The following is a 26,852-nucleotide window of genomic DNA, read 5'->3' on the forward strand; positions in this document are numbered from 1 at the left end:
CCAACAATACGGCCTCCACCAGCATGATTTCTAGGCATGAGGTGAAATTAAGCCTGGCCCCCCAAAATTTAGGCCTATTTAAACCCTGCGTTTCCCCGCCATTTCTCATGTCGTTCGTTAGAACGACACGAGGTGAAGAGAAATGGGGGGCAGGGGGGAGATGGGGAGAAAACTTGCCTTTAGGAGTTCCCTGCAGGTAGCCCAGGCTAGAATACCCCGATAGCCGATAAAAGCTCCCCGAAGGCAGAGATCCCAGCCGCTTCGGGGCGAGGCGTAGCTACTACCCATGTCCCCTCGCCTTTAGGGCAGTGTCTTTCGGGCGATGGAAGCTTCTTAAATACAGTCAACAGCCACTTCGATCGGCCAGTAGAAGCGGCCTCGGGGCGAGCGCGCACAAACACCCCCCCCTCTCCGCGAGGCTGTTTCTATCGGCCGATCGAAGTGGCTGGTGACTGCACCTGGGAGCTTCCATCGCCCAAAGAGACTGCCTAAAGGTGAGTGGACATGGGCAGCCATGCCTCGCCTCGGCGGCTGGGGACTCTGCCTTCGGGAGCTTGTGCGGTAGAAGCGGCCTCGGGCGAGCGCACACACACACACGCCCCTCTCCGCGAGGCTGTTTCTATCGGCCGATCGAAGTGGCTGGTGACTGCACTTGGGGAGCTTCCATCGCCCGAAAGAGACTGCCTAAAGGCGAGGGGACACGGGCAGCCACGCCACGCCCCGAAGCGGCTGGGGACTCTGCCTTCGGGGAGCTTTCGTTGGCCGATAGAAGCGGCCTCGCGTTCCAGGAACCTCCATTCCAATCAGTAACTCCGAGACAAGCGTAATCTCAAAAGGACCTTTATTAGAATAGCACCTGGCACGTCCGTGGAATCTCGAAACCAGAAATTTCCCGGACTTCCCACAATGTCCCAAACTACAAACCATCCCCTTTTCCCTCTTCGTCACATCACATGAACCAATCCCAAAGTAAGTTCCTGCGCCACACTCTTTGACCTTGAACTAACAAAGAGAACTCTACGTTGTCTACTTAGAGTTACTCAATAAAAACCACACACCCTTCCCACTTTCTCAAGCTATGTGGCAGCGATGAATAAAGGATTCCAAAGCTGACATCGGCCTTGTCCCGAAGGACTTGGGCTGACTTCTGCTGGACTGTTCACAAACTGTTTGGGACCGGGGTTGCCAGATCGCAGTTTGGCTCTGCGGCCAAACTCTCAAGTCAAAATAACGGCCAAATTCGGCCAAATTATTTTTGCGCACGCGCGAGGGAAGGAGAGCGCCAGAGGACGCGCTTGTGCTCCTTTTGCTCACGGTGATGCGCATGCGCGAAGGAAGGAGAGCGGCCGGGTTCCCATCCGGCCGACTTCACGGCCAAGCAACTTTCGTACGGCCAAATTTCCTGCCAAATAAATAAATTTGGCCGGAGACATCATTTTTTTTTCACGGTCAAGCAGATAGAAATACGGCCAGATTTCTTGAATTTGACCGGAAAAACGGCCAGATGGCAACCCTGTTTGGGACTCATTACGGGCTGGGAATGATTATATAATTCACAGCCGTTGAAAGAAAGCAAAAGGGACTAACGTGTGTTGGTTAGTGTCTCAGGAAGCCTGGGTCAGAACAGACCAGGCCTGAAAAAAATTGGTAAAATATTAGCAACCGCCTCAGTTAGCGGCGAGAAATCCCCATCCCGAATGGCCGCTGTAAACGTGGAGGGCAATCATTATACACCTTATGCAGCGGAGGCCCTGCCCGGCAGCACGAGACTTGGGTTGTCCCCCAGCGGTGCTTCCCTCCACACCCCCAGACCCAAAAAAAGGGGGGAGGAAACAAGGAGAAAGGTTACTTTTCTTTGAAGATCTCCTTCTCGTGATCCGTCCAGACGTTCATGAACTGCCGGTCCTTGTAGACCTTCATGGGATCTTCCATCAGCCCGTTCATGTTAATGAACTTCACCCGTCTCTGCTCGGCGTCGAACATCATGGGAGGGATGACGGACAGCTGGCGCATTTGTTTCTCGTTGTTCTAGAAGCGGGGAGGGGCGGGGGAGGGGGAGGAAGAAGAGAAGGGGAAGGGAGAGACACGGGGGGAACCGTGAGTGCATCGTTTCTGCCTCTGCTGAGTGGGCCCCAAATCAGGCCTGGCAGATCTCCCGGTTAGAGAAAAGAGAGGAAGAGAATCGTAGAGTTGGAAGGGACCTCCGAGGTCATCTAGTCCAATCCCCTGCACAAGCAGGAGACCGGGCCTACACCATTTCAGACCAATAGGTTGTCCAGTCTCGTCTTAAAAAACATCCAGTGAGGGAGCTCTCACAACTTCTGGAGATTAACCGTTCCATTGGGTGATTGTTCTCATGGTTGAGAAAGAGAGAGAGAGAGAGAGAGAGAGAGAGAGAGAAAGAAAGAAAGAAAGAAAGAAAGAAAGAAAGAAAGAAAGAAAGAAAGAAAGAAAGAGGGAGGGAGGAGAGAAGGAAGAAAGGAGAAAAAGGAGGAGGAAGGAAGGAAGGAAGGAAGGAGAAAAAGAGGGAGGGAGGGAAGGAGAAAGGAGAAAAGAGGGAGGGAAGGAGGTAGAAAGGAGAAAAAAGAGGGTGGAGGAAGGAAGGAAAGAAAGAGAAAAAGAGGAGGCAGGAAGGGAGGAAGGAGAAAAAGAGGGAGGGAGGGAGGGAAGAAGAAAGGAGAAAAGAGGGAGGGATGGAGGAAGAAAGGAGAAAAAGAGGGAGGGGGAAGAAATAAGGAGAAAAAGAGCGAGGAGGGAGGGAAGAAGAAAGGAGAAAAAGAGGGAGGAGAGAGAAGAAGAAAGAAAAAGAGGGAGGGAGGGAAGAAGGAGAAAAAGAGGGAGGGAGGAAGAAATAAGGAGAAAAAGAGGGAGGGAGGGAAGAAGAAAGGAGAAAAAGAGGGAGGGAGGGACGTAGAAGGAAGGAAGGAAGGAAAGAAGGAGAAAAGAGGTAGGGAGGAAGGAAAGAAAAAAGAGGAGGGAGGAAGGAAGGAAAGAAAGAGAAAAAGAGGAGGCAGGAAGGGAGGAAGGAGAAAAAGAGGTTGGGAGGGAGGAAGGAAGGAAGGAAGATGGAAGGAAGGAAGGAAAAAAGAGGAGGGAAGAAGGAAGGAAGGAGAAAAAGGAGAGAGGGAGGGAGGAAAGACAATCATTATCTCCCCCAATAGCGTGTGATTCATTTAACAACTCTAGTGATTCGAATAACGCCCCCCCGCCGCCAAAAAAACCCCTTATAAAACCAGCTATGACTCACTTAACCACCCCAGCTGGCTTCACAATGGGGATTCTGATCCCCAAAGGACTCCCCGTACCAAACCCTTGGTTTTCATTTCTTTCATTTTTCCAGCTCTCCCCGCTTCGCCCTTCCCCAAACCTTCCGGGGAAAGCGGCCGCTCTCACCTCCTGTTCCGACAGCCCGTCGATGATCTCGGAGATTTCGTGTTCACTCCGAGCGATGGTGGCCGAAAGGCCGGTCCCTCTTTGGCCAACCCTGCAGAGGTGGCACAAGGGTTAAGATGGTTAAGACGAAACTTCGGATTAAAGGCGATTGGGGGTGGGTGTGGGGGGGTTGTATCGATGTGTTGACCGCTAAGTCCTCGATGTCAGGGTTCCTCCGACGGATGCTCTAATTAATTCATGAGCCCAGTTTCAAAAGAAATCCAATTACCGTATTTCCCATGTATAAGCACCCCCTTTGTATAAGCCACCCCAATTTTTGGACTGTGAAGTTTTGAAAAAAATATTTTATTAGAGAAACAAGTTATGAAGAAAGAAAAATTTACAAAGAAACAAAATTCGACGTCTAGATCTACAACTTTGGTCATGACGCGCGGTGCGGGTGGCGCTAGCAATCTACGCATCGGAACGAGAGTAGGAACGAAACATTCAGGCCGATGCCTAGCGTGCATTTCTATCGCGTACTCGCACTCGTAATCGTATCGTCACTTACAATTTTTACAAAAAAGTATAGCATACTGCTGGAAAACCAGTTTATTCCTACTTTATTATTTTATGCATTTTTCACGTATAAAAGTGTACCTGCTTTGTATATGCCACCCCCTACTTTTGGGCTTGAAAATTTTGGAAAAAGGGTGGCTTATACATGGGGAAATACAGTATTTATGAGGAACATCATGTCGGCACTTTCCCTAGTGCAGTCGGCTCTGTCGGGCCCCTGTTGGAATCTGATTCTGAGGGGGAGGTCGAGCAGGAAGTGCGAGTGTGGCTCCCGGTGGCTGTGGAGGAAACCGGGGAAGGGCACAGTTGGCTGGACATTCAGAGGAAGACCCAGGCCCATCTCCTCTTCATCCTAGGGCATGCAGGGAGGAACGGAGAAGGGAGCAACACGGGTTACGGGGGAGAAAAGGGCCCTGATTCCCTTCATTAGCTGCAGCTGGGAAAACAGGATAAAAGGGGGGGTTGCACACGGCACCTTGCTGGAAGCAAAGCGTGCATTATCTTTGTTTGTCAAGTCTTATTCTGGCGTCCTCCCAACTGTGTGTGTTTCGTTATCTTTTGGAAGTCTTGTGGTAATATATCCATCATATTCTGCAAGTTCTTGTACAGCTTTGTAAGATCTGGGGGTATCACAAACGCTCCTCATGAGGGCAGTAGTGTCTTTATGATGAGAGTTTGATCCTGTTATGGTCTGCTAAGCTCAGAGGCCAGGAATGTGTGTGGGAGTTCACAGTACCTATCCGAGCCATTCCCATGAGACCTTTGGTGCCCTGCTTTCTCACGGAACTTTATCACCTTCGCTGAGGCCTAGCTAGATAATGTTGCTGAGCTAATGTTGAAGTCATTGTTTTGATTTTGTATTTGCATTTTCTTAATAAATACTGCTACCCGAGGGCTCTCGGAGCTGGCAGTTGCTCAGGCGTCTTCCCTGCGTCTCCCATCATTTTTCAGTGCCAGTCCACCACAAGTGGTGACCCCGGCGTGATAGTTTGGAAGGCTATACGTTTTGGCGTGATAGCTTGAAAGCTATACGCTTCCCGCATCCTATACTCATCGTCATGGACGCCGACTGGGCCCTCATCTTCTTCGCTGGACGGAGACAGATTCTTTTCGTGAGTATGGGGAAGGTCTCTCGAAAGCTCAGACAAAGCACCTTAGGGAAATGAGAGAGATCGCTGGGAATAGTTTTAAGTTTGGAGTTCATAGTAGAGGACATGAAGTAGGAAAGAAAGAAATTGAGGACTTATTACAGTATGTTTGGAAACATATTCCGTGTTATCCAGAGGGAGGTAGTATTAAAGTAGAGCGCTGGAGAAAGATAGGGAAATTTTTGCACGAGGAGCCTCGTGCCCCTTCTTCAATTTTGTTAACCTGGAGGGTGGTTATGGATGCATTAGCTACGCATGAACAACCGCTCCTAGCACCCCCGAAGAAGGTTTGCCGCCTTACAATGCGGTACGTATATTACCACCGACAGCACCTCCAGATAAATCCAGAGGGCTGTCAGGCACTGAAAATACTTTGTCAGAAGAGAAGAGTTTGCCTTTAAGAGTTCAAGTAGATGCAGTTACTGCAGCTATTCAAGAAGCAACAAATAGAGGGAATTATCAGGAGATGATTTGGTAGATTTTGGAGTGGAGATTCAACTTAATCCAGTAGAAATTGGTGTGGACGTTGCTTTAAATCAACAGAGAGATAGAATGCCTGAGGAGGGGTTCGTTCTTCTCCCACAGTTAAATTTACAAGCCGTACGGACTCTCCCTGACGGCGAAGGTGGTGAGAAGACCTTTACTAACATCAAACAAGGAAACAATGAACCCTATGAAAATTTCATTAGCAGATTGAAAGTGGCTATTGAAAGGCAAATTGACAATCAATTTGCCAGGAATGAATTGCTTTTGAAGTTAGCAGTAGATCAGGCTAACGCAGATTGCCAAAAGGTGGGGAGTCAGACTTTTAATATGGAGACTTTAGCTCTGGCTCTCCAGGCAGGAAATGCTAACAAAGGCACTTGTTTCAATTGCGGGAAGCCTGGACATTTTAAAGCGCAATGTCGGGCTCCTGGGGGGTCAAAGTCAGCAAAAAAAGAGATTATTGGGACAGGGTGTGACCTAAATCAGTAATCAGTATATCAGATGCTCCTACAGTTTTTACTGATGGAGAAAAAAAATTTTTTTTGGTGCTTGTGTTTGGAAAGATAAATTTGGAATTTGGCATACAAAAGTGACTTCAGAGCAGAAGTCTGCCCAACAGGCAGAACTTGCTGCTGTAGTTTTGGCTTTTCAAAATTTTCAAAATCAGGATTTTAATCTAATAGTGGATTCTTTGTATGTATATAATTTGTTACCCTTTGTAGCAGGTTCTTATTTGTCTCCTGGAATATCACCTAATATTCTACGTTTGCTTTTGTTGTTGCAAGAATGTTTGGAGCAGCGTATGAATGTGTGTTTTATTGCCCATATCCGTAGTCATAGTAATTTACCTGGAATTTTATCACAAGGCAATGCCAAAGCTGACAGTGCTGTAACTTCAGTTCTCACTGTCCAGCCATGGGACAGCCATAGTTATTTTCATCAAAATGCTAAAGCGTTGGCACATCAATTCAAGCTTACTGCTGCAGAAGCTGCTGCCATAATTCAACAATGTCCAACTTGTTCAAAGCAAGGCACAGCTATTCCTATGGGAGTCAACCCCAGGGGTTGAAACCCTCAATGATTTGGCAAATGGATGTTACTCAGTATCCATCATTTGCACCTTGGAAGTATATACATGTGACTGTGGATACTTATTCAGGATTTCTAATGGCTACTCCTCAAAGAGGTGAAGCGGTTAAACATGTCATCAATCATTGCATTAAGACATTTTCAGTCGCTGGTACGCCTCAAACTTTAAAAACAGACAATGGTGCGGCTTATCGGAGCACAGTCTTTGATCAGTTTTGCAAACAGTGGTCCGTGGAACATAAATTTGGAATTCCATACAATTCCACAGGACAAGCTATTGTGGAGCGTTATAATGGCACGCTCAAGAACATGTTAGCTAAATTAAATAAAAAAGGAGGGAAGCTCCTGGGGCTTCCGGCAATTCAAGATCATTTAAATCTTGCTTTGTATACTTTAAATTTTTAAATTTGTCTGGTAACCCCCTCGGCGCGGCCAGCAGGCATTTTTCTTCCCTTCTACAGATGCAGTGAGGCCTCGAGTGTTGGTGCGATTCCTTCCGGATCCGGCATGGGTTCCCGCTGAGCTGATTACGTGGGGACGTGGTTATGCAGCAGTCGAACATCTTGGTCAAATTCGTTGGGTTCCTGGTCGATGTATCCGGCCTGATCATTCTAAGCGCCTTGCAGAGTGCCAGTGAGGAGGTTCCTGATTCTCAGGATGGCGTTCCTGTGGTTCCTGATTCCGTTCCTGAGGTTCCTGATTCTCAGGATGGCGTTTCCGTGGTTCCTGATTCTCTTGATGCCGGCTGTCCAGGCGTGGCGCTGTGAAAGCTGGGAAAAGATGACTGCTTATCTGAGGTTATCAACTTGTATGCAGCAGGTTCCTTTGGGGAATCGGACTAAATTAATCTGCAAACAGCGGCATCTTTTTATTTTTCCAGCACATTGGTCCTGGCATAAGGGTCAAGACATTCTTTACTCGGGACCTGATAAGGATATTATATCTTCAGCCTGTGCTACAACTCTGATCCTGTTTAATGTTTCTGTTTCAGACTATGGACAATATTGGTGTCAATTGGAGTTGCCTAAGTTACTTTACACAACTTCTTTTTCCATTCGTCTTATGCCTCCACGGACTCTAATGCGGAGGCGGAGAGCTGCCATTATCTCAGAAACTAGAGACCTTGGTGATAATTTATGGAAGGAAAATTCCTACATCAAGGACGTTCGGATTGCAGCAAAGAGTTTAAATGTAACTAATTGTTAGCTTTGTATGCATGTACCCACCTTTTTGGAATAGCTATGAACTATAGAGATATTCATATTTTAAATAATTTTACTGTTGCTATGTTTTATGATACTGTTGAGAATATTAAGATGTTAAATGAAGAAGTGTCTGAAATTCACCAAGTTACTTTATGCTTTAGATATAATGTTAGGAGTTTGTGCTTTAATTCATTTACATTGTTGTGTTTTTATACATAATTATGAGCCTAACATTACAAGAACTGTTCATGATATGGAAGACCGCATAGCTGAACACGAAGCAGGAAAAGATGGCTTCAATAAGTCACTTTGGGCTTTGCTATGGGATTGGCTTCCTGACAGCTCATGGTTACGTTTATTGTTTCAATTAGTTGTAATAATTGTTATTACACTTATTATGTTATGTTGCTGTATTCAATGTATTCCTAATCTATTTCAAATGTGTGCCTCAGCCTTAAGTGTACGAAACCAAGTTTGCGAGGAACTGTGTTTTATGCCACTGAAACACCCCTATCTTTGAATAAATAAAAAAGGAGGGAATGTGGTAATATATCCATCATATTCTGCAAGTTCTTGTACAGCTTTGTAAGATCTGGGGTATCACAAACGCTCCTCATGAGGGCAGTAGTGTCTTTATGATGAGAGTTTGATCCTGTTATGGTCTGCTAAGCTCAGAGGCCAGGAATGTGTGTGGGAGTTCACAGTACCTATCCGAGCCATTCCCATGAGACCTTTGGTGCCCTGCTTTCTCACGGAACTTTATCACCTTCGCTGAGGCCTAGCTAGATAATGTTGCTGAGCTAATGTTGAAGTCATTGTTTTGATTTTGTATTTGCATTTTCTTAATAAATACTGCTACCCGAGGGCTCTCGGAGCTGGCAGTTGCTCAGACGTCTTCCCTGCGTCTCCCATCATTTTTTCAATTGCCAGTCCACCACAAAGTCTGCAATTCCTTATCCTGCCCTGTCTCGTTAATGGCTGCAGCGTGATTTGTGTTGGTTTTTTATTTATAATTTATATGTACTTTGGGTTCAGACTGAGTTTCTTCCCTTTGAGGACTGTTCTTGCGAGAGTTTTTTTCTCTCCAGCCGATGATAATTGGATGTTGGGGGCCAAGTTGGAGGAATTAAAGGGACGTTACTTACTTTTGTGACTTTGTTGCTTTTGTGCCACGTCCCGGGTCATCACAGGCTCTGTCCTACATAATTTACTGCCCACCTATGACCCTGTTTCCCCCCTTCTCCCAGGGTGTGTCATAAATCACATTCTCCAACCGGAGGTGTGCCATAAATCACGTTCTCGGAGATGTGTTATAAATTACATTCTCCAATGGAGGTGTGTCATAAATCACATTCTCCAACAGAGCAGTTTCCCAGGCTGTAGAAAACATGAGCCTCCAGCTTGCTCTAGTAACCTGGCATACAATCTGGAGAAAGGTATGTGTGGAATGTGCTTCTGATCATAGCAATCGAGCTTTGCGATCAGTTGTCCCCCCACTCCTGCCTATGGCAACTCGAGAGCAGGCCAGGAATGGTTTACGAGTTGACACTTGACTTACAACCTGCGATGATCCGGGAAGCAGCACACACGTAACAAAGTCCAAAACGTAAAGAAATATCCTTTAATGCCTCCCAACTTGGCCCCAATGTTCAATTATTCTCAGTTGGAGATGAAACTCTTTCCAAAATAGTCTCCAAAAGAAAGAAATACAGTGCAAACTCAAAGGACAGATAACGGAGAAATACAAAAAACCAAAACAAATCGCACTGAAGGAATTCCCACCGACAGACCAGGAGAATTAATTACAAACTTCAAGAAGATAACAAGGCACAGTCCGTTGTAAGAATGCCAACCAAGATCAACCTCAGCCAGAAATAAAACACGCTTTGCTTCTAGCAACACTGTGTTTTAAACGCCCCTCCTATATACTATTCCCCGCAGCTGCAGCCAATGAAGGGGATCATGGCCGCTTCCTCTCCCATAAGCCGTATTGCTCCCTTCTCCGTTCTTCCCTGCGTGCCTTAGGATGAAGAGGGAATAGGCCTGGGTCCTCCTCTGACTGCCCAGCCGGCCTCTGCCCTTCCCCAGCCTCCTCCACAACCTCCGGAGCCCCACTTCCACTCCCTGTCGGCTGTTCCTCCTCTCCCTCAGAGTCGGACTCCAACAGGGGCATGACACAACCGTTCGTTTAGTGACCGTTCAAAGCGATGATGGCACTGAAAAAAAGTGACTTAGGACCATTTCCCACACTTACGACAGTTGCAGCATCCCCGTGGTCAGGTGGTCAAAATTTGGATGCTTGGCAACTGGCGTGTACTTATGACGGTTGTACCGTCCCAAGGTCATGTGACCAACTTTTGTGACCTTCTCACAAGGCAAGTCAATGGGGAAGCCAGACTCACTTAATGACGGTGACTAAGATAACAAATGCGGTGATTCATTTAACCACCGCAGCAAGAACAGTCGTAAAAGAAGGCAAAGTTCACTTAGCAAATTTCTCACTTAGCAACATAAATTTCAGGCTCAATTGTGGTCATTAAGTCGAGGACTTTCTGTATTCTCATTGGGCTTGTGTTATTATTCTGTTTCTGTTCCTACGTCTGTTCACTCTATCATTGTAAACTGCCTAGAGTAGCCTCTTAGTGAGACAGCAAATAAATTAAATTAAATTAAATTAAATAAATAGTTTAATATTAAATTAAATCTTTACTTAATAAAGATTTAACAAATACATCTTTAATAAAGATTAAACATCTTTAGATAAGTTCTAAAGATTAAAGATGAAAGAAATTAGAGAAATACGTAAATCATTTATTCCATTTTAAATTAAATCAACCTTTACTGAATAAAAAATTGAATACGTAAATCTTTATTTAACGAAGATTGAAGGCCTTTAGTTTAAAGATGAAAGAGCAGAGGATTAAATATTAATTAAATAATCATTAAATAATATGAATTATAATTAAGTGAAAGGAAAAAACAAACAAACCATTTCTTTAATTTTAAATGAAATATTTTTCATTTAATTTTAAGGATGAATCAGGCCGAGGCGCCTAACTAATCCTAACTTCTGCTTTTGGAGATCAGGACCCACGGCAGAAAAAGGCCCGAAGTCCTCGGCCAGACGGGACCCCCAATGTACCCCTCCCGCTGAGCATGATGGGATGGGATGGGCGCAGGTGTTCGGGGTGAGGCGCCCTACCGCCCAGGTCCCAACCGGGGCCCCCCTTGGCCCTGCCTTACCTTTGGAATCTCTCCTGCTGTTCCCGCTGCTTCCGGATCTCCGGGAACTGCTTCTCGTAATACTCCCGGGTTTTACTCTCCTTGGCCTTCCGCCGCGGGTTGTTTTCAATCCGGTCCACCTTCTTCTCCCAGGCCTCCATCAGTTGGTCGTAGCGCTGGCAGATCTTCTGTTCCTAGGGGGGGCCCAGAGACCAAAGAGGGAGAGTCGGGGAGACTGAGAAACAGAGAGAGACACCGGGGGGAGGAGGGAGGGGAGGGAGGGATTAGGGAGAGGGAGGAGGGAAGAGGGAGGGGAGGGGGAAGAGAGAAAGGTGGAGGGAGAGGAAGAACGAGACGGAAGGAGGGAAGGAGTGGGAAATGGGAGGGATGGGAGGAGGGAGTGTGAAGGAGAGAGAGGGGAGAGTGGAAGGGAGAAAGAGAGGAAGGAGGGAGGGAGAGGGGAGAGGGAGGGAAAGAGGGAGCAGGAGGGAGAAAGAGAGAAAGATGGAGGAGAAAGGGAGGGAGAGGAAGAAAGAGACGGAAGGAGGGAAGGAGTGGGAAATGGGAGGGATGGGAGGAGGGAGAGTGAAGGAGAGAGAGGGAGAGTGGAAGGGAGAAAGAGAGGAAGGAGGGAGGGAGAGGGAGAGGGAGGAAAGGGGAGCAGGAAGGAGAAAGAGAGAAAGATGGAGGGAGAAAGGGAGGGAGAGGAAGAAAGAGAGGGAAGGAGTGAGGGAGTGGGAAGTGGACTGGGAAAAACAGAGGGAGGGACAGAGAGGGAGGAAGAGAGAGAGAGAAAGAGGGAGGGAGAAAGGGAGGAGGAGGGAAGGAGAGGGAGGAGTGAGTGGAGAAGAAGGAGGGAGGGAGAGAGGAGGAGTGGGAGAGGGAGGGAGGGAGTGGGAGGGAGAGACGAAGAAAGAGAGAGAGAAAGAGGGAGGGAGAAAGGGAGAAGGAGGGGTGGGAGAGGGAGGGGGGGAGGAAGGAAGGAAGGAAGGAAGGAAGGAAGGAAGGAAGGAAGGAAGGAAGGAAGGAAGGAGAAGAAAGAAAGAAAGAAAGAAAGAAAGAAAGAAAGAAAGAAAGAAAGAAAGAAAGAAAGAAAGAAAGAAAGAAAGAAAGAAAGGACACAGCACAACCCTACCCTTTGTTTTCTGGCATGATTCCGTCTCTTGAAAAACAAAATCAGCTTCTTTCTCATCACTTGGTTCCTAAAAGAGAGAGAAAGAGGCGGGGGGAGACGCACATTAGAGCCGAGAGACAAGCTGTCCTCCCCGTCTGGGACGTAATTTCACACCCAAAATTTTCCTCCTTCGCTCACAAAGGGGGACAGCATTTTGGTTCGTGTCCTTTGTGGGGGAGGACTAGGGGATGGGAAAAATAAATGCAGGTTGTGTTGATAAAAGTGTTCAGGAAGTTTGTGGGTGCGTGGAAGGAGTCACACCCAGTTCAACTCCTCCCTGCTCCCCCCAAAAACCCGACTAATAATTCCTCCATGGTTCTTTGGCATCCACCTTACAGAGAAATACACTGCTCAAAAAAAAAAAAAGGGAACACTTAAACAACACAACGTAATTCCAAGTCAATCACACTTCTGTGAAATCAAACTGTCCACTTAGGTAGCAACACTGATTGACAATCCATTTCACCTGCTGTTGTGCAAATGGAATAGACAACAGGTGGAAAGCAGAGGCAGGTAGCAAGACACCCCCAATAAAGGAGTGGTTCTGCAGGTGGTGGCCACAGACCACTTCTCAGTTCCTATGCTTTCTGGCTGATGGTTTGGTCACTTTTGAATGCTGGCGGTGCTGTCACTCTAGTGGTAGCATGAGACGGAGTCTACAACCCACACAAGTGGCTCAGGTAGTGCAGCTCATCCAGGATGGCACATCAATGCGAGCTGTGGCAAGAAGGTTTGCTGTGTTTGTCAGCGTAGTGTCCAGAGCATGGAGGCGCTACCAGGAGACAGGCCAGTACATCAGGAGACGTGGAGGAGGCCGTAGGAGGGCAACAACCCAGCATCAGGACCGCTACCTCCGCCTTTGTGCAAGGAGGGACAGGAGGAGCACTGCCAGAGCCCTGCAAAATGACCTCCAGCGGGCCACAAATGTGCATGTGGCTGCTCAAACGGTCAGAAACAGACTCCATGAGGGTGGTATGAGGGCCCGACGTCCACGGGTGGGGGTTGTGCTTACAGCCCAACACCATGCAGGACATTTGGCATTTGCCAGAGAACAGCAAGATTGGCAAATTCGCCACTGGCGCCCTGGGCTCTTCACAGATGAAAGCAGGTTCACACTGAGCACATGTGACAGACGTGACAGGGTCTGGAGACGCCGTGGAGAACATTCTGCTGCCTGCAACATCCTCCAGCATGACTGGTTTGGCAGTGGGTCAATAATGGTGTGGGGTGGCATTTCTTTAGGGGGCCGCACAGCCCTCCATGTGCTCGCCAGAGGTAGGCTGACTGCCATTAGGTACCAAGATGAGATCCTCAGACCCCTTGGGAGACCATATGCTGGTGCACTTGGCCCTGGGTTCCTCCTAATGCAGGACAATGCTAGACCTCATGTGGCCGGAGTGTGTCCGCAGTTCCTGCAAGACGAAGGCATTGATGCTATGGACTGGCCCGCCCGTTCCCCAGACCTGAATCCAATTGAGCACATCTGGGACATCATGTCTCGCTCCATCCACCAACACCACGTTGCACCACAGACTGTCCAGGAGTTGGGGGATGCTTTAGTCCAGGTGTGGGAGGAGATCCCTCAAGAGACCATCCGCCACCTCATCAGGAGCACACCCAGGTGTTGTAGGGAGGTCATACAGGCACGTGGAGGCCACACACACGACTGAGCCTCATTTTGACTTGTTTTAAGGACATGACATCAAAGTTGGATCAGCCTGTAGTGTTTTTTTCCGCTTTAATTTTGAGTGTAACTCCACATCCAGACCTCCATGGGTTGCTAAATTTGATTTCCATTGATAATTTTGGTGTGATTTTGTTGTCAGCACATTCAACTATGTAATGAACAAAGTATTTAATAAGAATATTTTATTCATTCAGATCTAGGATGTCTTATTTTTGTGTTCCTTTTATTTTTTGAGCAGTGTAGTTCATACCCCTGAAAAGGCTATTTATTCCTCGACTTACAACCATTCGTTCCAAGCTACAATGGCACTGGAAAAAAAACAAGCCATTCACAATTGCTCCTTGCACTTATGACCGTCGTAGTATTCCCCTTGGTCAGGCAATCAAAATCCGGGCACTTGTCAACGGTGTGTGTTTACGACAATGGCAGCATCCTGGGGGTCATGGCCTCGCTTAACAACAGAAAGAGTTGCAGTTGTAAGTTGAGGACCACTGGTAATAACGATGGGCAGTCCTTGACTTACGACCGCAACGGAAGGCAAAATTTCTTGCCGTGAAGCAAGACGTTTGTGAGGTGAGTTTTGAGCCCGTTTTATGACCTTCCTTGCCACTGCTGTTAAGCGAATCATTGCAGCTGATAAAAGTTAGCCTTCCGGTTTGAGTTCCTTCACCGACAGACCAAAACCGCGATTGTGCGTGGTTTCGATCCGTGCTTGCAGCCGGAGCACCCCGAGCCGGCTGGTTTTGGGGCTAAGCCACCCCGTAGAGGTGGTGAAGAGGAGGGAGACTGCCAGCAGGGTTGAGGAGAGCCGCATCTCTTCTCCTCAGTTGGCCATTACTCCCGTTCCCGAAGGCGGTTGCAGCCGTGGTCAGAAATGGCCACCACGAAGAAGAACTCGACCGGAAAAGAATGTGCAGGAGGAAGATAAGAAGGGAAAGTTTTGCTTGACCGAGTTAAACTGCAAAAGCAACAACGTAAGGTACCCTGGAATTTAAACTATAAAAAAAAATAACTTTAGGGTATATATTGAAGCCTAAATAAGAGTTAAATGGATAAAATTAAAAGATATAAAGGTGTCATACTCCAATTAGTAACCACAGGGGAAAATTTGTTTAATGAGAAAAGATGTAGAAAATGTAAAACGGTAATAAGATATGGAATAGAACACAAAAATGAGCATGAAATTGAGTCTGTGTCTGTATGAAGAAGTAATAACCCGGGAACATGCTATTTTCAAAAAAAGATGTTTTATTTGTATTATGGTTTTTTTGTGTGAAAACCCAAATAAAATTTTCAAAAAAAAAAAAAAGTTAGTCATCCGGTTGTTAAGTGAATCTGGCCTCCCCCGTGGATTTTGCTGGTCCGAAGGTCACAAAAGGGGATCATCTGACATACATCCTAGGACACTGCGACCGTCGTAAATATGAGCCAGCGGCCAATTTAAGGTCGTAGGTGTGAAAAACGGCCAAAAGTCCCTTTTTTTCGGTGCCATTTTAACTTTTAAAAGTCGCTAAACGAACTGACGTAAGAATAAGCATAAAATAAATTCCATTTTTTTTTTAAAATAAATAAGCCCTTCCCACCCCGCTTGCAAAAATCTGAAGGAAATCATATCCATATTTGCTTACGTTTTGATGTTTTCGTGGTACACTTTTGTGTCAGAAGGCTGGTTGTAAAGAGGCTGTGGGAAAAGAAGACGGGAAACTTAGCTGCGTTTAGAAACTAGGAAGTGAAAATCGAAGAGACTGAAAGCACCAGATTTCCAAAGCACAAACTTCTTGGCTGAGAAACAGTTTGGAAGTAACCAGGGCAAATAACAATGTTGTTAAGCAAGGAAACCAGGACTGCCGTTTCCAACCGGAGCAAAGGTGGTTAGGCCAGAGATCTTTGCTTCTCTTCCTGCTTTCGAAGAAAGTCCCTTCCTTAGAGGGGGATGAAAGCCAACAAGCGGGGAGGAGAGGAGGAGGAGAAGTAAGAGAAGAAGAAGGGAGTGGGGGAGGAGGAGGAGAAGGAGAAAGAGCAGGAGGAAGAAGAGAAGAAGAAGAAAGAGGGGGAAGGGGAAGACAAGGGGAGTTGGGGGGAGGAGGAGGAGGAGGAGGAGAAAAAAGAGAAGAAGGTGAAGGAAGAGGAGGAGGAGGAGAAAGAGGAGGACAAGAAGGAGGAAGAGGAGGAAGGGGACGGGGAGAGGAGAGAGGAGGAGGGAGAAGAAAGAGGAGAAGGGAGGAGGAGAAGAAGGAGGAGAAAGAGGATGAGGAGAAAGAAAGAGGAGGAGGGGAGGGAGAAGAGCAGGAGGAGAAGGAGATAGAAGAGAAGGAGGAAGGGGTGGAGAGGAGGAGGAGGGAGAGGAAAAGAGGAGGAGGAGGAAAAGAGGAGGGAGAGGAGGAGAAAAGGAGGGAGAGGAGGAGAAAGGAGGGAGAGGAGGAGGAGAAGAGGAGGAAGAGCAGGAGGAGAAGAGGAGGAAGAGGAGGAGGGAGAGGAGGAAGAGAAGAAGAGAAGAGGTGGAGTAGCAGGAAAGGAGGAGAAGAAGAGGAGGAGGAGAAAGAAGAGAAGGAGGAGGGGAGGAGAGGGGAGGGGAGGGGGAGGAAAGAGGAGGAGGAGGAGGAAAAGAGGAGGGAGAGGAAAAGAGGAGGAGGAGGAGGAGGAGAAGAAGAGGAGGAGAGGAGGAGAAGAGGAGGAAGAGCAGGGGGAGAAAGAGGAGGAGGAGGGAGGAGGAGAAAAGGAGGAAGAGGAGGAGAGGAGAGGAGGAGGAGAAGAAGAGAAAGAGGTGGAGTAGCAGGGAAAGGAGGAGAAGGAGAGGAGGAGGGGAGAAAAGAAGAGAAGGAGGAGGGGGGAGAGGGAGGAGGAGGGAGAGGAAAAGAGGAGGGAGGAGGAGGAGGAGGAGGAGGGAGAGGAGGAGGAGGAGGGAGAGGAGGAGGAGAAGAGGAGGATAAAGAAGAGAAGGAGGAGGAGGAGAGGGGAGGAGGAGGGAGAGGAAAAGGAGGAGGAGGAGAAGAGGAGAAGAGGAGGAGAGGAGGAGGAAAGAGGAGGAGAAGGGAGGAGGAGGAGGGAGGAGGAGGGAGAGAAGAGGAGGAGGAGAAGAGAAGAGGAGGAGAGAGGAGAAGAGGAGGAGAGGAGGAGAAGAGGAGGAGGGAGAGGAGAAGAGGAGGAGGAAGGAGAGAGGGAGGAGGAGGGAGGGAGGGAGAGGAGAAGAGGAGGAGGAGAGGAGGAGGAGAAGAGGAGGAGAAGGGAGGAGGAGGAAGGAGGAGGGAGGAGAAGAGAAGAAGAGGAGGAGGAGAAGAGAAGAGGAGGAGGAGGAGAAGAGGAGAAGAGGAGGAGGAGGAGAAGAGGAGGAGGAACAACTCACCAGCTCCACCTTGGGGCCCAGCCCTTCGAAAATCTTATGAGCTTCCTCTGCTTTTTTCTGCAATAGAGGGAAAGGGAAGTCAAACCTTTACCCAGAATTCCGCCTAAAGGTTTGTAACCTCCCAGCGGTTCCATCCCCTTCTCCAGCCTCAGGTTTGGGGAAGGCGCTCGGGGAAAAAAAAAGCTCTTTTTCAAACACAAGGAAGTATTTTATGACTGGCAGGGGGGTCCTCCCTTTACAACTGGAATTTCTGCTACTAAGCAAGATGGAGCTCAACCGAGCTGCGCCCGTTTTTCTGCCACCGTCGTTCAGCGAATCGTTGCGATTGTTAAGCGGATCACATCCCCGTGAGGATGCGACAACGGTTGTGAATGCGAGGACCAGGCCTAAGTCACTTTTTTTTCCAGTGCCGTTGCATCTTCGAACAGTCACTAAGTGAAGGGTTGTAAGTCCAGGACTACGAGTAGCTTTGGATTTACAACAGTTCGTTTAGCGACCATTCAAAGGAACAACGGCACCGAAAAATGTGATTTTACGACCGTTTTTCACATTTAACAACCTGGTTTCGCAACCAAAATTCAGAAGCTTGGCAACTGACGCGTATTTATGACGGACGCAGCTGCCCCAGAGTCCCGTGATCCTCTTTTTACGACCTTCCGACAAAGCAAAGTCAAGGGGGAGCCCGACTCGCTTAACGACAGGAGGGATTCACTTAACAACGATGGCAAGAAAAGGGGCAAAAGTCCCTAAGGTCTCACTTAGCAACAGAAATTTTGGCTCAGCTACGGTCGCTAAGTCGAGGACTAGCTGTACCTGTGTCCAGGTGGGGATTGGGGGAGGGAAATGAGGAATGGAGCCCCTTCCCTCTTTACATCCCCTGGGAGGGGTTGTCAGTCTCTCTTTTCCTCCGCCTCACACTTATCCTTCAGCGGAGTCCAGTTTCCACCGTAAACAGAAGGGAGGGAGGGAGGGAGGGGGAAGAGAGGCTTGGCAAACGGACCGGGATGCCACGGCTTGTTTGGTGTCCAAATAGCTCCAGGCACTGAACTTGGAGTCCTGCCTGCCGTGTCCAGCCAAAGGACTGGGAATTTTTTCAGAAGATCCTGGGCAGCCATTTGTCTGACATGCAAGAAGGGTCTCCTGCTTGAGCAGGGGGCTGGACTAGATGACCTCCAGGAGATTCCTTCCAGCTCAATGCTCTATCCTCCCCTCCCTTATTCTATGTTCTGTTCTATTCTAATCTACACTCCAATATTCTATTTTATTATATTCTATTCTATTATTCTATTCTATTCTATATTCTATTCTGTTCTCTATTCTACTGTTCTCTGTTCTCCTAATTAATTAAGAAGAGCTTGGGCAGCCATTTGTCTGAAATGCTATAAGCGTTTCCTGCCTGAACAGGGGGCTGGACTAGAAGACCTCCAGGATTCCTTCCAGCTCAATGCTCTATCCTCCCTCCCTTATTCTTTCTATGTTCTGTTCTGTTCTATTCTATTCTATTCTATTCTATTCTATTCTATTCTATTCTATTCTATTCTATTCTATTCTATTCTATTCTATTCTTCTATTCTATTCTATTCTATTCTATTCTATTCTATTCTATTCTATTCTACACTCCAATATTCTATTCTATTCCATTCCATTCCATTCCATATTCTATTCTGTTCTCTATTCTACTGCTCTCTGTCCTCCTAATTAATTAAGAGCTTGGGCAGCCATTTCTCTGAAATGCTATAAGGGTCTCCTGCCTGAGCAGGCAGATTGGACTAGAAGACCTCCAAAGGTCCCTTCCTTCTAATCTATTCTCTTCTCCTCTCCTCTATCAATGAATTAATAAGAGACTGGACAGCCATTTCAAAGAGGGTTTCCTGCCTGAGCAGGCGGGTTGGACTAGAAGACCTCCAAAGGTCCCTTCCAACTCTATGAACTGTGAAGTCGCTAAACAAGGAAGGAAGGAAGGAAGGAAGGAAGGAAAGAAGGAAGGAAGGAAGGAGGGAGGGAGGGAAGGCAGGCAGGCAGGCAGGCAGGCTAAAGAGTTGGAAGGGACCTTGGAGGTCACTTAGTCCAACCCCCTGCTCAAGCACGAGACCTAATACTATTGGCCCAAAATCACCCAGCCAGCTTTCCTGACTAAGGCGGGACTAGAACTCCTAGTCTCCTGGTGATTGGTCCAAAAATCACCCAGCCGCCTTTCATGCCCAAGGTGGGACTAGAACTCACTGCGTCCTAATTTCTAGCCTAGTGCTTTAACCACTAGGCCTAACTGGCTCTTTTTAATGTTTTTTTTTTTCTTCCCTAATAGCTCTGCTATTGTATTCTATTGTATTCTATTGTATTCTATTGTATTCTATTCTATTCTATTCTATTCTATTCTCTATCCCGTTCCATCCCATCCCATCCCATTCTATTTAAATTCTATTCCTATATCATTCTATTCTATTCTATTCTATTCTATTCTATTCTAATTCTATTCTATTCTACTGTTCTATTCTATTCTATTCTATTCTATTATTCTGCTCTATTCTATTCTATTCTATTCTATTCTATTCTATTCTTCTATTCTATTCTCTATCCCGTTCCATCCCATCCCATCCCGTTCTATTTAAATTCTATTCCTATATCATTCTATTCTATTCTATTCTATTCTATTCTATTCTATTCTATTCTATTCTATTCTATTCTATTCTATTCTCTATCCTGCTCCATCCCATCCCATTCTATTTAAATTCTATTCCTATATCATTCTATTCTATTCTATTCTATTCTATTCTTCTGTTCTGTTCTGTTCTATTCTATTATTCTATTCTATTCTATTCTCTATCCCGTTCCATCCCATCCCATTATATTTAAATTCTGTTCCTATATCATTCTATTCTATTCTATTCTATTCTATTCTATTCTATTCTATTCTATTCTATTCTATTCTATTCTATTCTATTCTATTCTATTCTCTATCCTGCTCCATCCCATCCCATTCTATTTAAATTCTATTCCTATATCATTCTATTCTATTCTATTCTATTCTATTCTATTCTATTCTATTCTTCTGTTCTGTTCTGTTCTATTCTATTATTCTATTCTATTCTATTCTCTATCCCGTTCCATCCCATCCCATTATATTTAAATTCTGTTCCTATATCATTCTATTCTATTCTATTCTATTCTATTCTATTCTATTCTATTCTATTCTATTCTATTCTATTCTATTCTATTCTATTCCACCACTGACCACATCCCTTCCCTAGACTAGCCAAACCCAATTCCTGCAACCATTCTTCGTATGTTTTTTTTTAAGCAAGGGTCTTCAAACTTGGCAAGTTTAAGACTCGTGGACTTCAACTCCCAGAATTCCTGAGCTAACACGACTGGAGAAGGAAGAATTCTGGGAGTTGAAGTCCACAAGTCTTAAAAGCTGTCAAGTTGGAAGACAACACCCCCCGCCCCCCCCCTTGTTTTTAAGTCTCCAAGCCTCTGGTCCTCTTAGTTGCTCTTCTTTGCGCTATTAGCTATTCGCTCTCCCCCGGTTACATCGATGATTTCTCTCCGCCGAGGCCACGAGGAATCCCACTTTTCCCCGTAACGTCGCGCAACAAGAAAACACAACGGCCGCAGGCTCCGGGAATCGTGAGAGTTTGAGAGAGTCGGGGGGGAGCGGAGAACCTGTTGAGGAGGAGGAGGATCTCGAACGAGGACCAAACGAGGTCTTCCTTCCCCCACAAAAAAGTTCTCAGCAAGACTAAGCAAGGGACGAAAGGAGGAAGCCTTACCCGATTCTCATCGTAGATGATCTGGACGATGCTGCGGTGTTTCTGCTCCACCGGCGGAGGGGAGACGGGCTTCTCCGGTTCAGGCGGTTTAGCCGCTTCTTCCTCCAGCTGTTGCTAAGAGACCAGAGGGAGAGGAGAGTTGGGGGGAGAGAGAGAGAGGAACGTCAGCCGCACGCGCGCATGCGTAGGCACTGAGTCAGAGATAATGCGAACATCTGGAGGGCCAGATGTCACCTTGGCGAGTTCAGAAGGAGAGGAGGGATGGATGGCCCGGCCGTTGCAAACCGAGCAATATCGGAACGGACCGCAGGGAAAAAAACAAAAACGACAACTGCAAGCAGCCTGCCTTCCGGAGGAGATCTGTATAGATCGTGGGAGGTTCGGGAGGAGGGCTGAGAAAATAACTGCAGACCCCTCACCATCCTGGACATGACCTGTTTCAGGTCTTCCTCTTGGGACCCCGTCGTAGGGTGGCGATATGCCCAAACAATTAGATGCAGGGATAGTTTTTTTTCCCCTAATTCCCACGGCACGGTCTTAGGCCTAAACATATTCATCCATGTTGTACGGCTGTAGTATTATTACTATCCTGCTCATCAATTACTCCCTTATTGATAAAGTCACTCTTATGATTATTATTACTCTGTTGCTTTGCATGTACATTGAGAGCTTCTGCCCCAGAGGCAAATTCCTCGCGTGTCTAATCACACTTGGGCAACTTAAATGTAGTATTAGTATTCTATTCTATTTCAATTCTAATTCTAATAGATTTTAGGAGAAACCCTCCCATACGACCACTTCTTAGGATACTAGACAACACAGGAGCAACAGTAGAGAGCAAGTTTCTAGGTTCTATCACATCTCAGGACTTAAAATGGACACCTAACATCAAAAACGTCATCAAAAACGCACAACAAAGAAGGTTCTTCCTGCGCCAACTCAGGAAGCTCAAACTGCCCAAAAGGAGCTGCTGATCCAGTTCTACAGAGGAAGGATGGAGTCTGTCATCTGCACCTCCGTAACGGTCTGGTTCGGTTCTGCGACCCAACAGGACAGACACAGACTCCAGAGAGGAATTAGGACTGCAGAAAAAACACAATTAGTACCAACCTGCCTTCCATGGAGGACCTGTATGCTGCACGAGTCAAACAGAGGGCTGTGGAAATATCTACAGGCCCCTCACATCGCGGACATAAACTGTTTCAACTCCTACCCACAAAACGATGCTATACTGCACTGCACACCAGAACAACTAGACACAAGGACAGTTTGTTCCCCGAACACTATCACTCTGCTAAACAACTAATTCCCTCAACACTGTCAAATTACTTAGTAAGACTGTATGACAATTATTCTTCTCATCCTTCCTAACACTCTTCCCACTTATGACTGTTGCTTGTATCTTTATCGTTATTTTGTTTTCCTAGTATGTTTTGATTGCGCATTAGTAACCTATGAATGATTTGATTGCTTATACTGTAGTAACAGATGACTATCACTAAGTGTTGTAACTTATGATTCTTGACGAATGTCTCTTCTCTTTTAAGTACACTGAGAGAATTTGCACCAAAGACAAATTCCTTGTGTGTCCAATCACCCTTGGCTAATAAATAATTCTATTCTATTCTATTCTATTCTATTCTATTCTATTCTGTTCTGTTCTGTTCTGTTCTGTTCTGTTCTGTTCTGTTCTGTTCTGTTCTATTCTATTCTATTCTATTCTTCATTCCTATATCTATTCTCTTCTCTTCTTTTCTATTCTTCATTCCAGTATCTATTCTATTCTATTCTATTCTATTCTATTCTATTCTGTTCTATTCTATTCTATTCTATTCTTCATTCCTATATCTATTCTATTCTATTCTATTCTCTTCTATTCTATTCTATTCTATTCTATTCTATTCTATTCTATTCTATTCTATTCTTCATTCCAGTATCTATTCTATTCTATTCTATTCTATTCTAATTCTAATTCTAATTCTAATTCTATTCTTTCTAGTTCTAATTCTACTTCTTATTCTGTTCTATTTAATTCTTCTTCCTCTGCTCTTCTCTTCTCTTCTTTCAGTGTGGAGGTCGAAAGAGACAAGACGTAGACAAGAGAAAGCATTCCTCTGGGAAACTATTGAGCATCCTAACCAAGCCAAATCCCAAAATCACTAGAGAATTCCTGGAGGCCGGTCACTCCTGACAAATCAGCCATCTGCAGACACACAGAGATAAACGACATCTACACACCACTTCAATGAGACAATCAAAAACCTCAAAGCCCACAACACCTCCTTGGCAGCAATCAGTGCGCCGATAAGCAGAAATTAACCTCAGGATTAACACCAGACCCACAATCCAAGGTATAAAAACAATATCCCAAAGGGAACTGCCAACTCAGATAAACAAAGAGCGAACAACAGCCTAGTCAAGGAAAGAGAACAAACCCCACTATCTTCGAGCACTGATTATGTTACTTAGCTGGGTCATGAAATGTCTACAAGAAAACCACCCAGCTCAGAGAGCACCAAGGACCCCACGGTCCTTCTCCTCCTCCTTCCCCGCTCCCCTTCCTCTCCACAAATTCCCCTCCCTTCTATAGCACTGACAATATTACCTAGTTGGATTCATGAAACATCTGCAAGAAAACCATCCAGTTCAGAGAGCACCAAGGACCCCCATCTTCCTCCTCCTATCCATAACCCCCCACCCTCCATTCTATCCCTGATGACATTACCTAGCTGGGTCATGAAATGTCTGCAAGGAAACCACCGAGCTCAGAGAGCACCAAGGACCCAACTATCTTCCCCTTCCTTCCTTCCTTCCTTCCTTCCTTCCTTCCTTCCTTCCTTCCTTCCTTCCTTCCTTCCTTCCTTCTAGCACTGATGATGTTACCTAGTTTGGTCATGAAACGTCTGCAAGAAAACCACCCAGCTCAGAGAGCACCAAGGACCCAACTATCTTCCCCTTCCTTCCTTCCTTCCTTCCTTCCTTCCTTCCTTCCTTCCTTCCTTCCTTCCCTGATGATGTTACCTAGTTGGGTCATGAAATGTCTGCAAGAAAACAAACGCAGAGAGCACCAAGGACCCAACTATCTTCCCCTTCCTTCCTTCCTTCCTTCCTTCCTTCCTTCCTTCCTCTGATCATGTTACCTAGTTGGGTCATGAAACATCTGCAAGAAAACCATCCAGTTCAGAGAGCACCAAGGACCCCCCATCTTCCTCCTCCTATCCATAACCCCCACCCTCCATTCTATCCCTGATGACATTACCTAGCTGGGTCACGAAATGTCTGCAAGGAAACCACCGAGCTCAGAGAGCACCAAGGTCCCCACAGTTCAACCCTAAACCTACAAACTTTCTCTTCTGTCGGAGACAAGAGCCACAGACCAAAAAAATGTACTGCATTGGCAACCCGTAATGAACGTCTCCTGGGAGGCCCGAGATCCTGTAGCTGGGTTGAGGACGACACGTTGAAAACTCCCAGATTCATTCTAGCATAACGCAAGAGCCATCCTGCAAATTAGACTAGACCTATCAAGACGTTTAACCGTTCTACTCCAAAAACCATGGTGACCTACGCCCTAGTCATCTCCTCTTTTGACTACGTGTGACATGGGCCTGCCGTCGGAAAGGATCCAGAAGCCTCCGTTGATCTAGCCCGCAGAGGTTTCTCCAAGTCTAGATTCGCACACCTGTCGCCTCTCTTGTGAGGGACTGCATGGGTTGCTGGTCCGTGCCCATGTCACGCTGGGTATCATCTTCACAGCCCTACGTGGCTCATAACCAGATTATTTGAAGGACCATCTTCTCCAGTTACCCACCAGAGCAGGGAGGTAGGATACCTTATGGATCCTCTCTCTTAAGGAGGTCCATCTGGTGGAACCGAGGAGAAGGGCCTTCTCCTTGGTGGCTCCCTTCCTGTAGAACAGGCTTGTCCAACCCGCGGCCCACGGGCCGCATGCGGCCCAGGTCGCCTCGTAATGCGGCCCAATGCCCACCCCGACCATCGTGCCACAGCCAGCGAGGAGGAGGAGGAGAGGCAGGCGCGAGGCGGGGCGAGGCGAGCGCCAGGCCAAGCAGCAAGAAAAAAGGCGGGCGCCGTCAGAGCGCCACCTCCTGCTGTTACCACCGCCGCTTCTGCCCCGCCGCCACCCCCGCCCTTCTGCCCGCCGCCACCCCGCCGCTTCTGCCCTGCCACTGCTGCTGCTGCTTCTGCCCCCACCGCTGCTGCTGCCCCCACCGCCACCGCTTCTTCTCCCGCTGCCACCCTGCCGCTTCTGCCCCGCCGCCACCGCTTCTTCTCCGCCACTGCTGCTGCTTCTGCCCCACGCCACTGCCCCCATGGCGGGGAAGAAGCGCGCGGTGGCAGGGGTGGTGGCGAGGGCAGAAATGTGGCGGCAGAAGCAGCAGCGGTGGCGGGAAGCGGCGGCGGTGGCGGGGAAGAAGCGGTGGCGGCGGCAGGGGCAGAAGCCTTCCCCACCGCTGCTTCTGCCCCGCCGCTGCTGCTGCTGCTTCTGCCTTCCAGTCCTGCCTCATCCAGCCGGGCTATTTGCAGGAGGAGAGGTAGGCGTGAGGCAGGTGAGCTTTCTCTCCCCCTCCCGCCGCAAAATTTGGCCGGAAAATAAACTGTGATAAAAAACTGTGATAAAAAACCGTGATAAAAAATAAATAATTTTTAATAAATAATTAATAATAAATAATAAAAACATCTCACTAACTTCATTTCCAAATAAAGTTAATATGTTAACTATGTTTTCTATGGTTTTTGGGATGATCGGGTATCGTTACTGTTATTTTATTTTATGTGCGGCCCAAACCAAATTTTCATCTTCTAATGTGGCCCAGGGAAGGTGAAAGGTTGGACACCCCTGCTGTAGAACATCATCCACGCAAAGATTGGAAATAAGACATTAATGGGTCTCCTCTCTTCAGGAGGTCCATTTGGTGGGACCACGAAGAAGGGCCTTCTCCGTGGTGGTTCTCTCCACGGGGAAGATCATCCCCGCAGAGATAAAATTAGAAAGATCTTACGGACCTTCTCTTTTAAGGAGATCCATCTCATGGGACCAAGTGGAAGGGCCTTCTCTGTGGTGGCTCCCTCCCTGGGGAACTTCACCCCTGTGGAAATAAGACAGTATGGATCTTCCCTCTGAAGGAGGTCCATCTAATGGGATCAAGAAGAAGGTGCCAATTCATGAAACGTTTCTATGCTTATGTGACGACCCAGCGTGTGGGATACAAAACCAACGCAGTCACAAAAACCTGGCGAAGCCCCTTTTATTCCTTCACTTTGCTTCCGAGCTCCAAATATCCTTGACGGGAGACAAAAAAATCCCACACAAACAGTTACAAGAAGGAGGAAAAAAAAAAGCAACACAAACCAGGCAAGATAAGGGCTGGAGGACGACCGTAGATAACAGAACGCACACTGGGAAGGACGCCAAACTCAGAGAGGAACTATAAACTAGGGATATTTACACACTGTGTTTCCAGCGTTCGTACGCATGTCTATCCTCTTATCCAGTTGTCACAGCTGCAGCCCATGAAGGGGATCGGGGCCCTTTCCTCCCCTGTAGACCAGCCATTCATGTTTCTCCCTTATTCTCTCCTCCCTGGGTGCCCTAGGATGGAGAGGGGATGGGCCTGGGTCCTCCTCTGACTGCTCAGCCGGCCTCTGCCCTTCCCCAGCCTCCTCCACCACCTCCGGAGCCACACTTCCACTCCATGCCGGCTGTTCCTCCTCTCCACCAGAGGCATGACAGCTTGTTTCAAAGTTGCCATGAGCAG

General features: G+C 47.1%; 1 protein-coding gene across 1 annotated transcript in view; it reads right to left on the bottom strand.

Moving 5' to 3' along the window:
- Positions 1 to 26,852, bottom strand: part of NCOR1 (nuclear receptor corepressor 1) — a 187,637-nt gene that overhangs the window by 112,713 nt on the left and 48,072 nt on the right. The window contains 7 exon segments of the mRNA XM_087924448.1: positions 1,850 to 2,028; positions 3,394 to 3,484; positions 11,123 to 11,295; positions 12,237 to 12,303; positions 15,591 to 15,643; positions 17,306 to 17,362; positions 21,076 to 21,189. Coding sequence (XP_087780574.1) covers positions 1,850 to 2,028; positions 3,394 to 3,484; positions 11,123 to 11,295; positions 12,237 to 12,303; positions 15,591 to 15,643; positions 17,306 to 17,362; positions 21,076 to 21,189 — 734 coding nt within the window.

Source organism: Pseudonaja textilis, chromosome 1 (genome assembly GCF_049901715.1).
Source record: "Pseudonaja textilis isolate UNSWEBS1 chromosome 1, rPseTex1.2, whole genome shotgun sequence".
Taxonomy (NCBI): domain Eukaryota; kingdom Metazoa; phylum Chordata; class Lepidosauria; order Squamata; family Elapidae; genus Pseudonaja; species Pseudonaja textilis.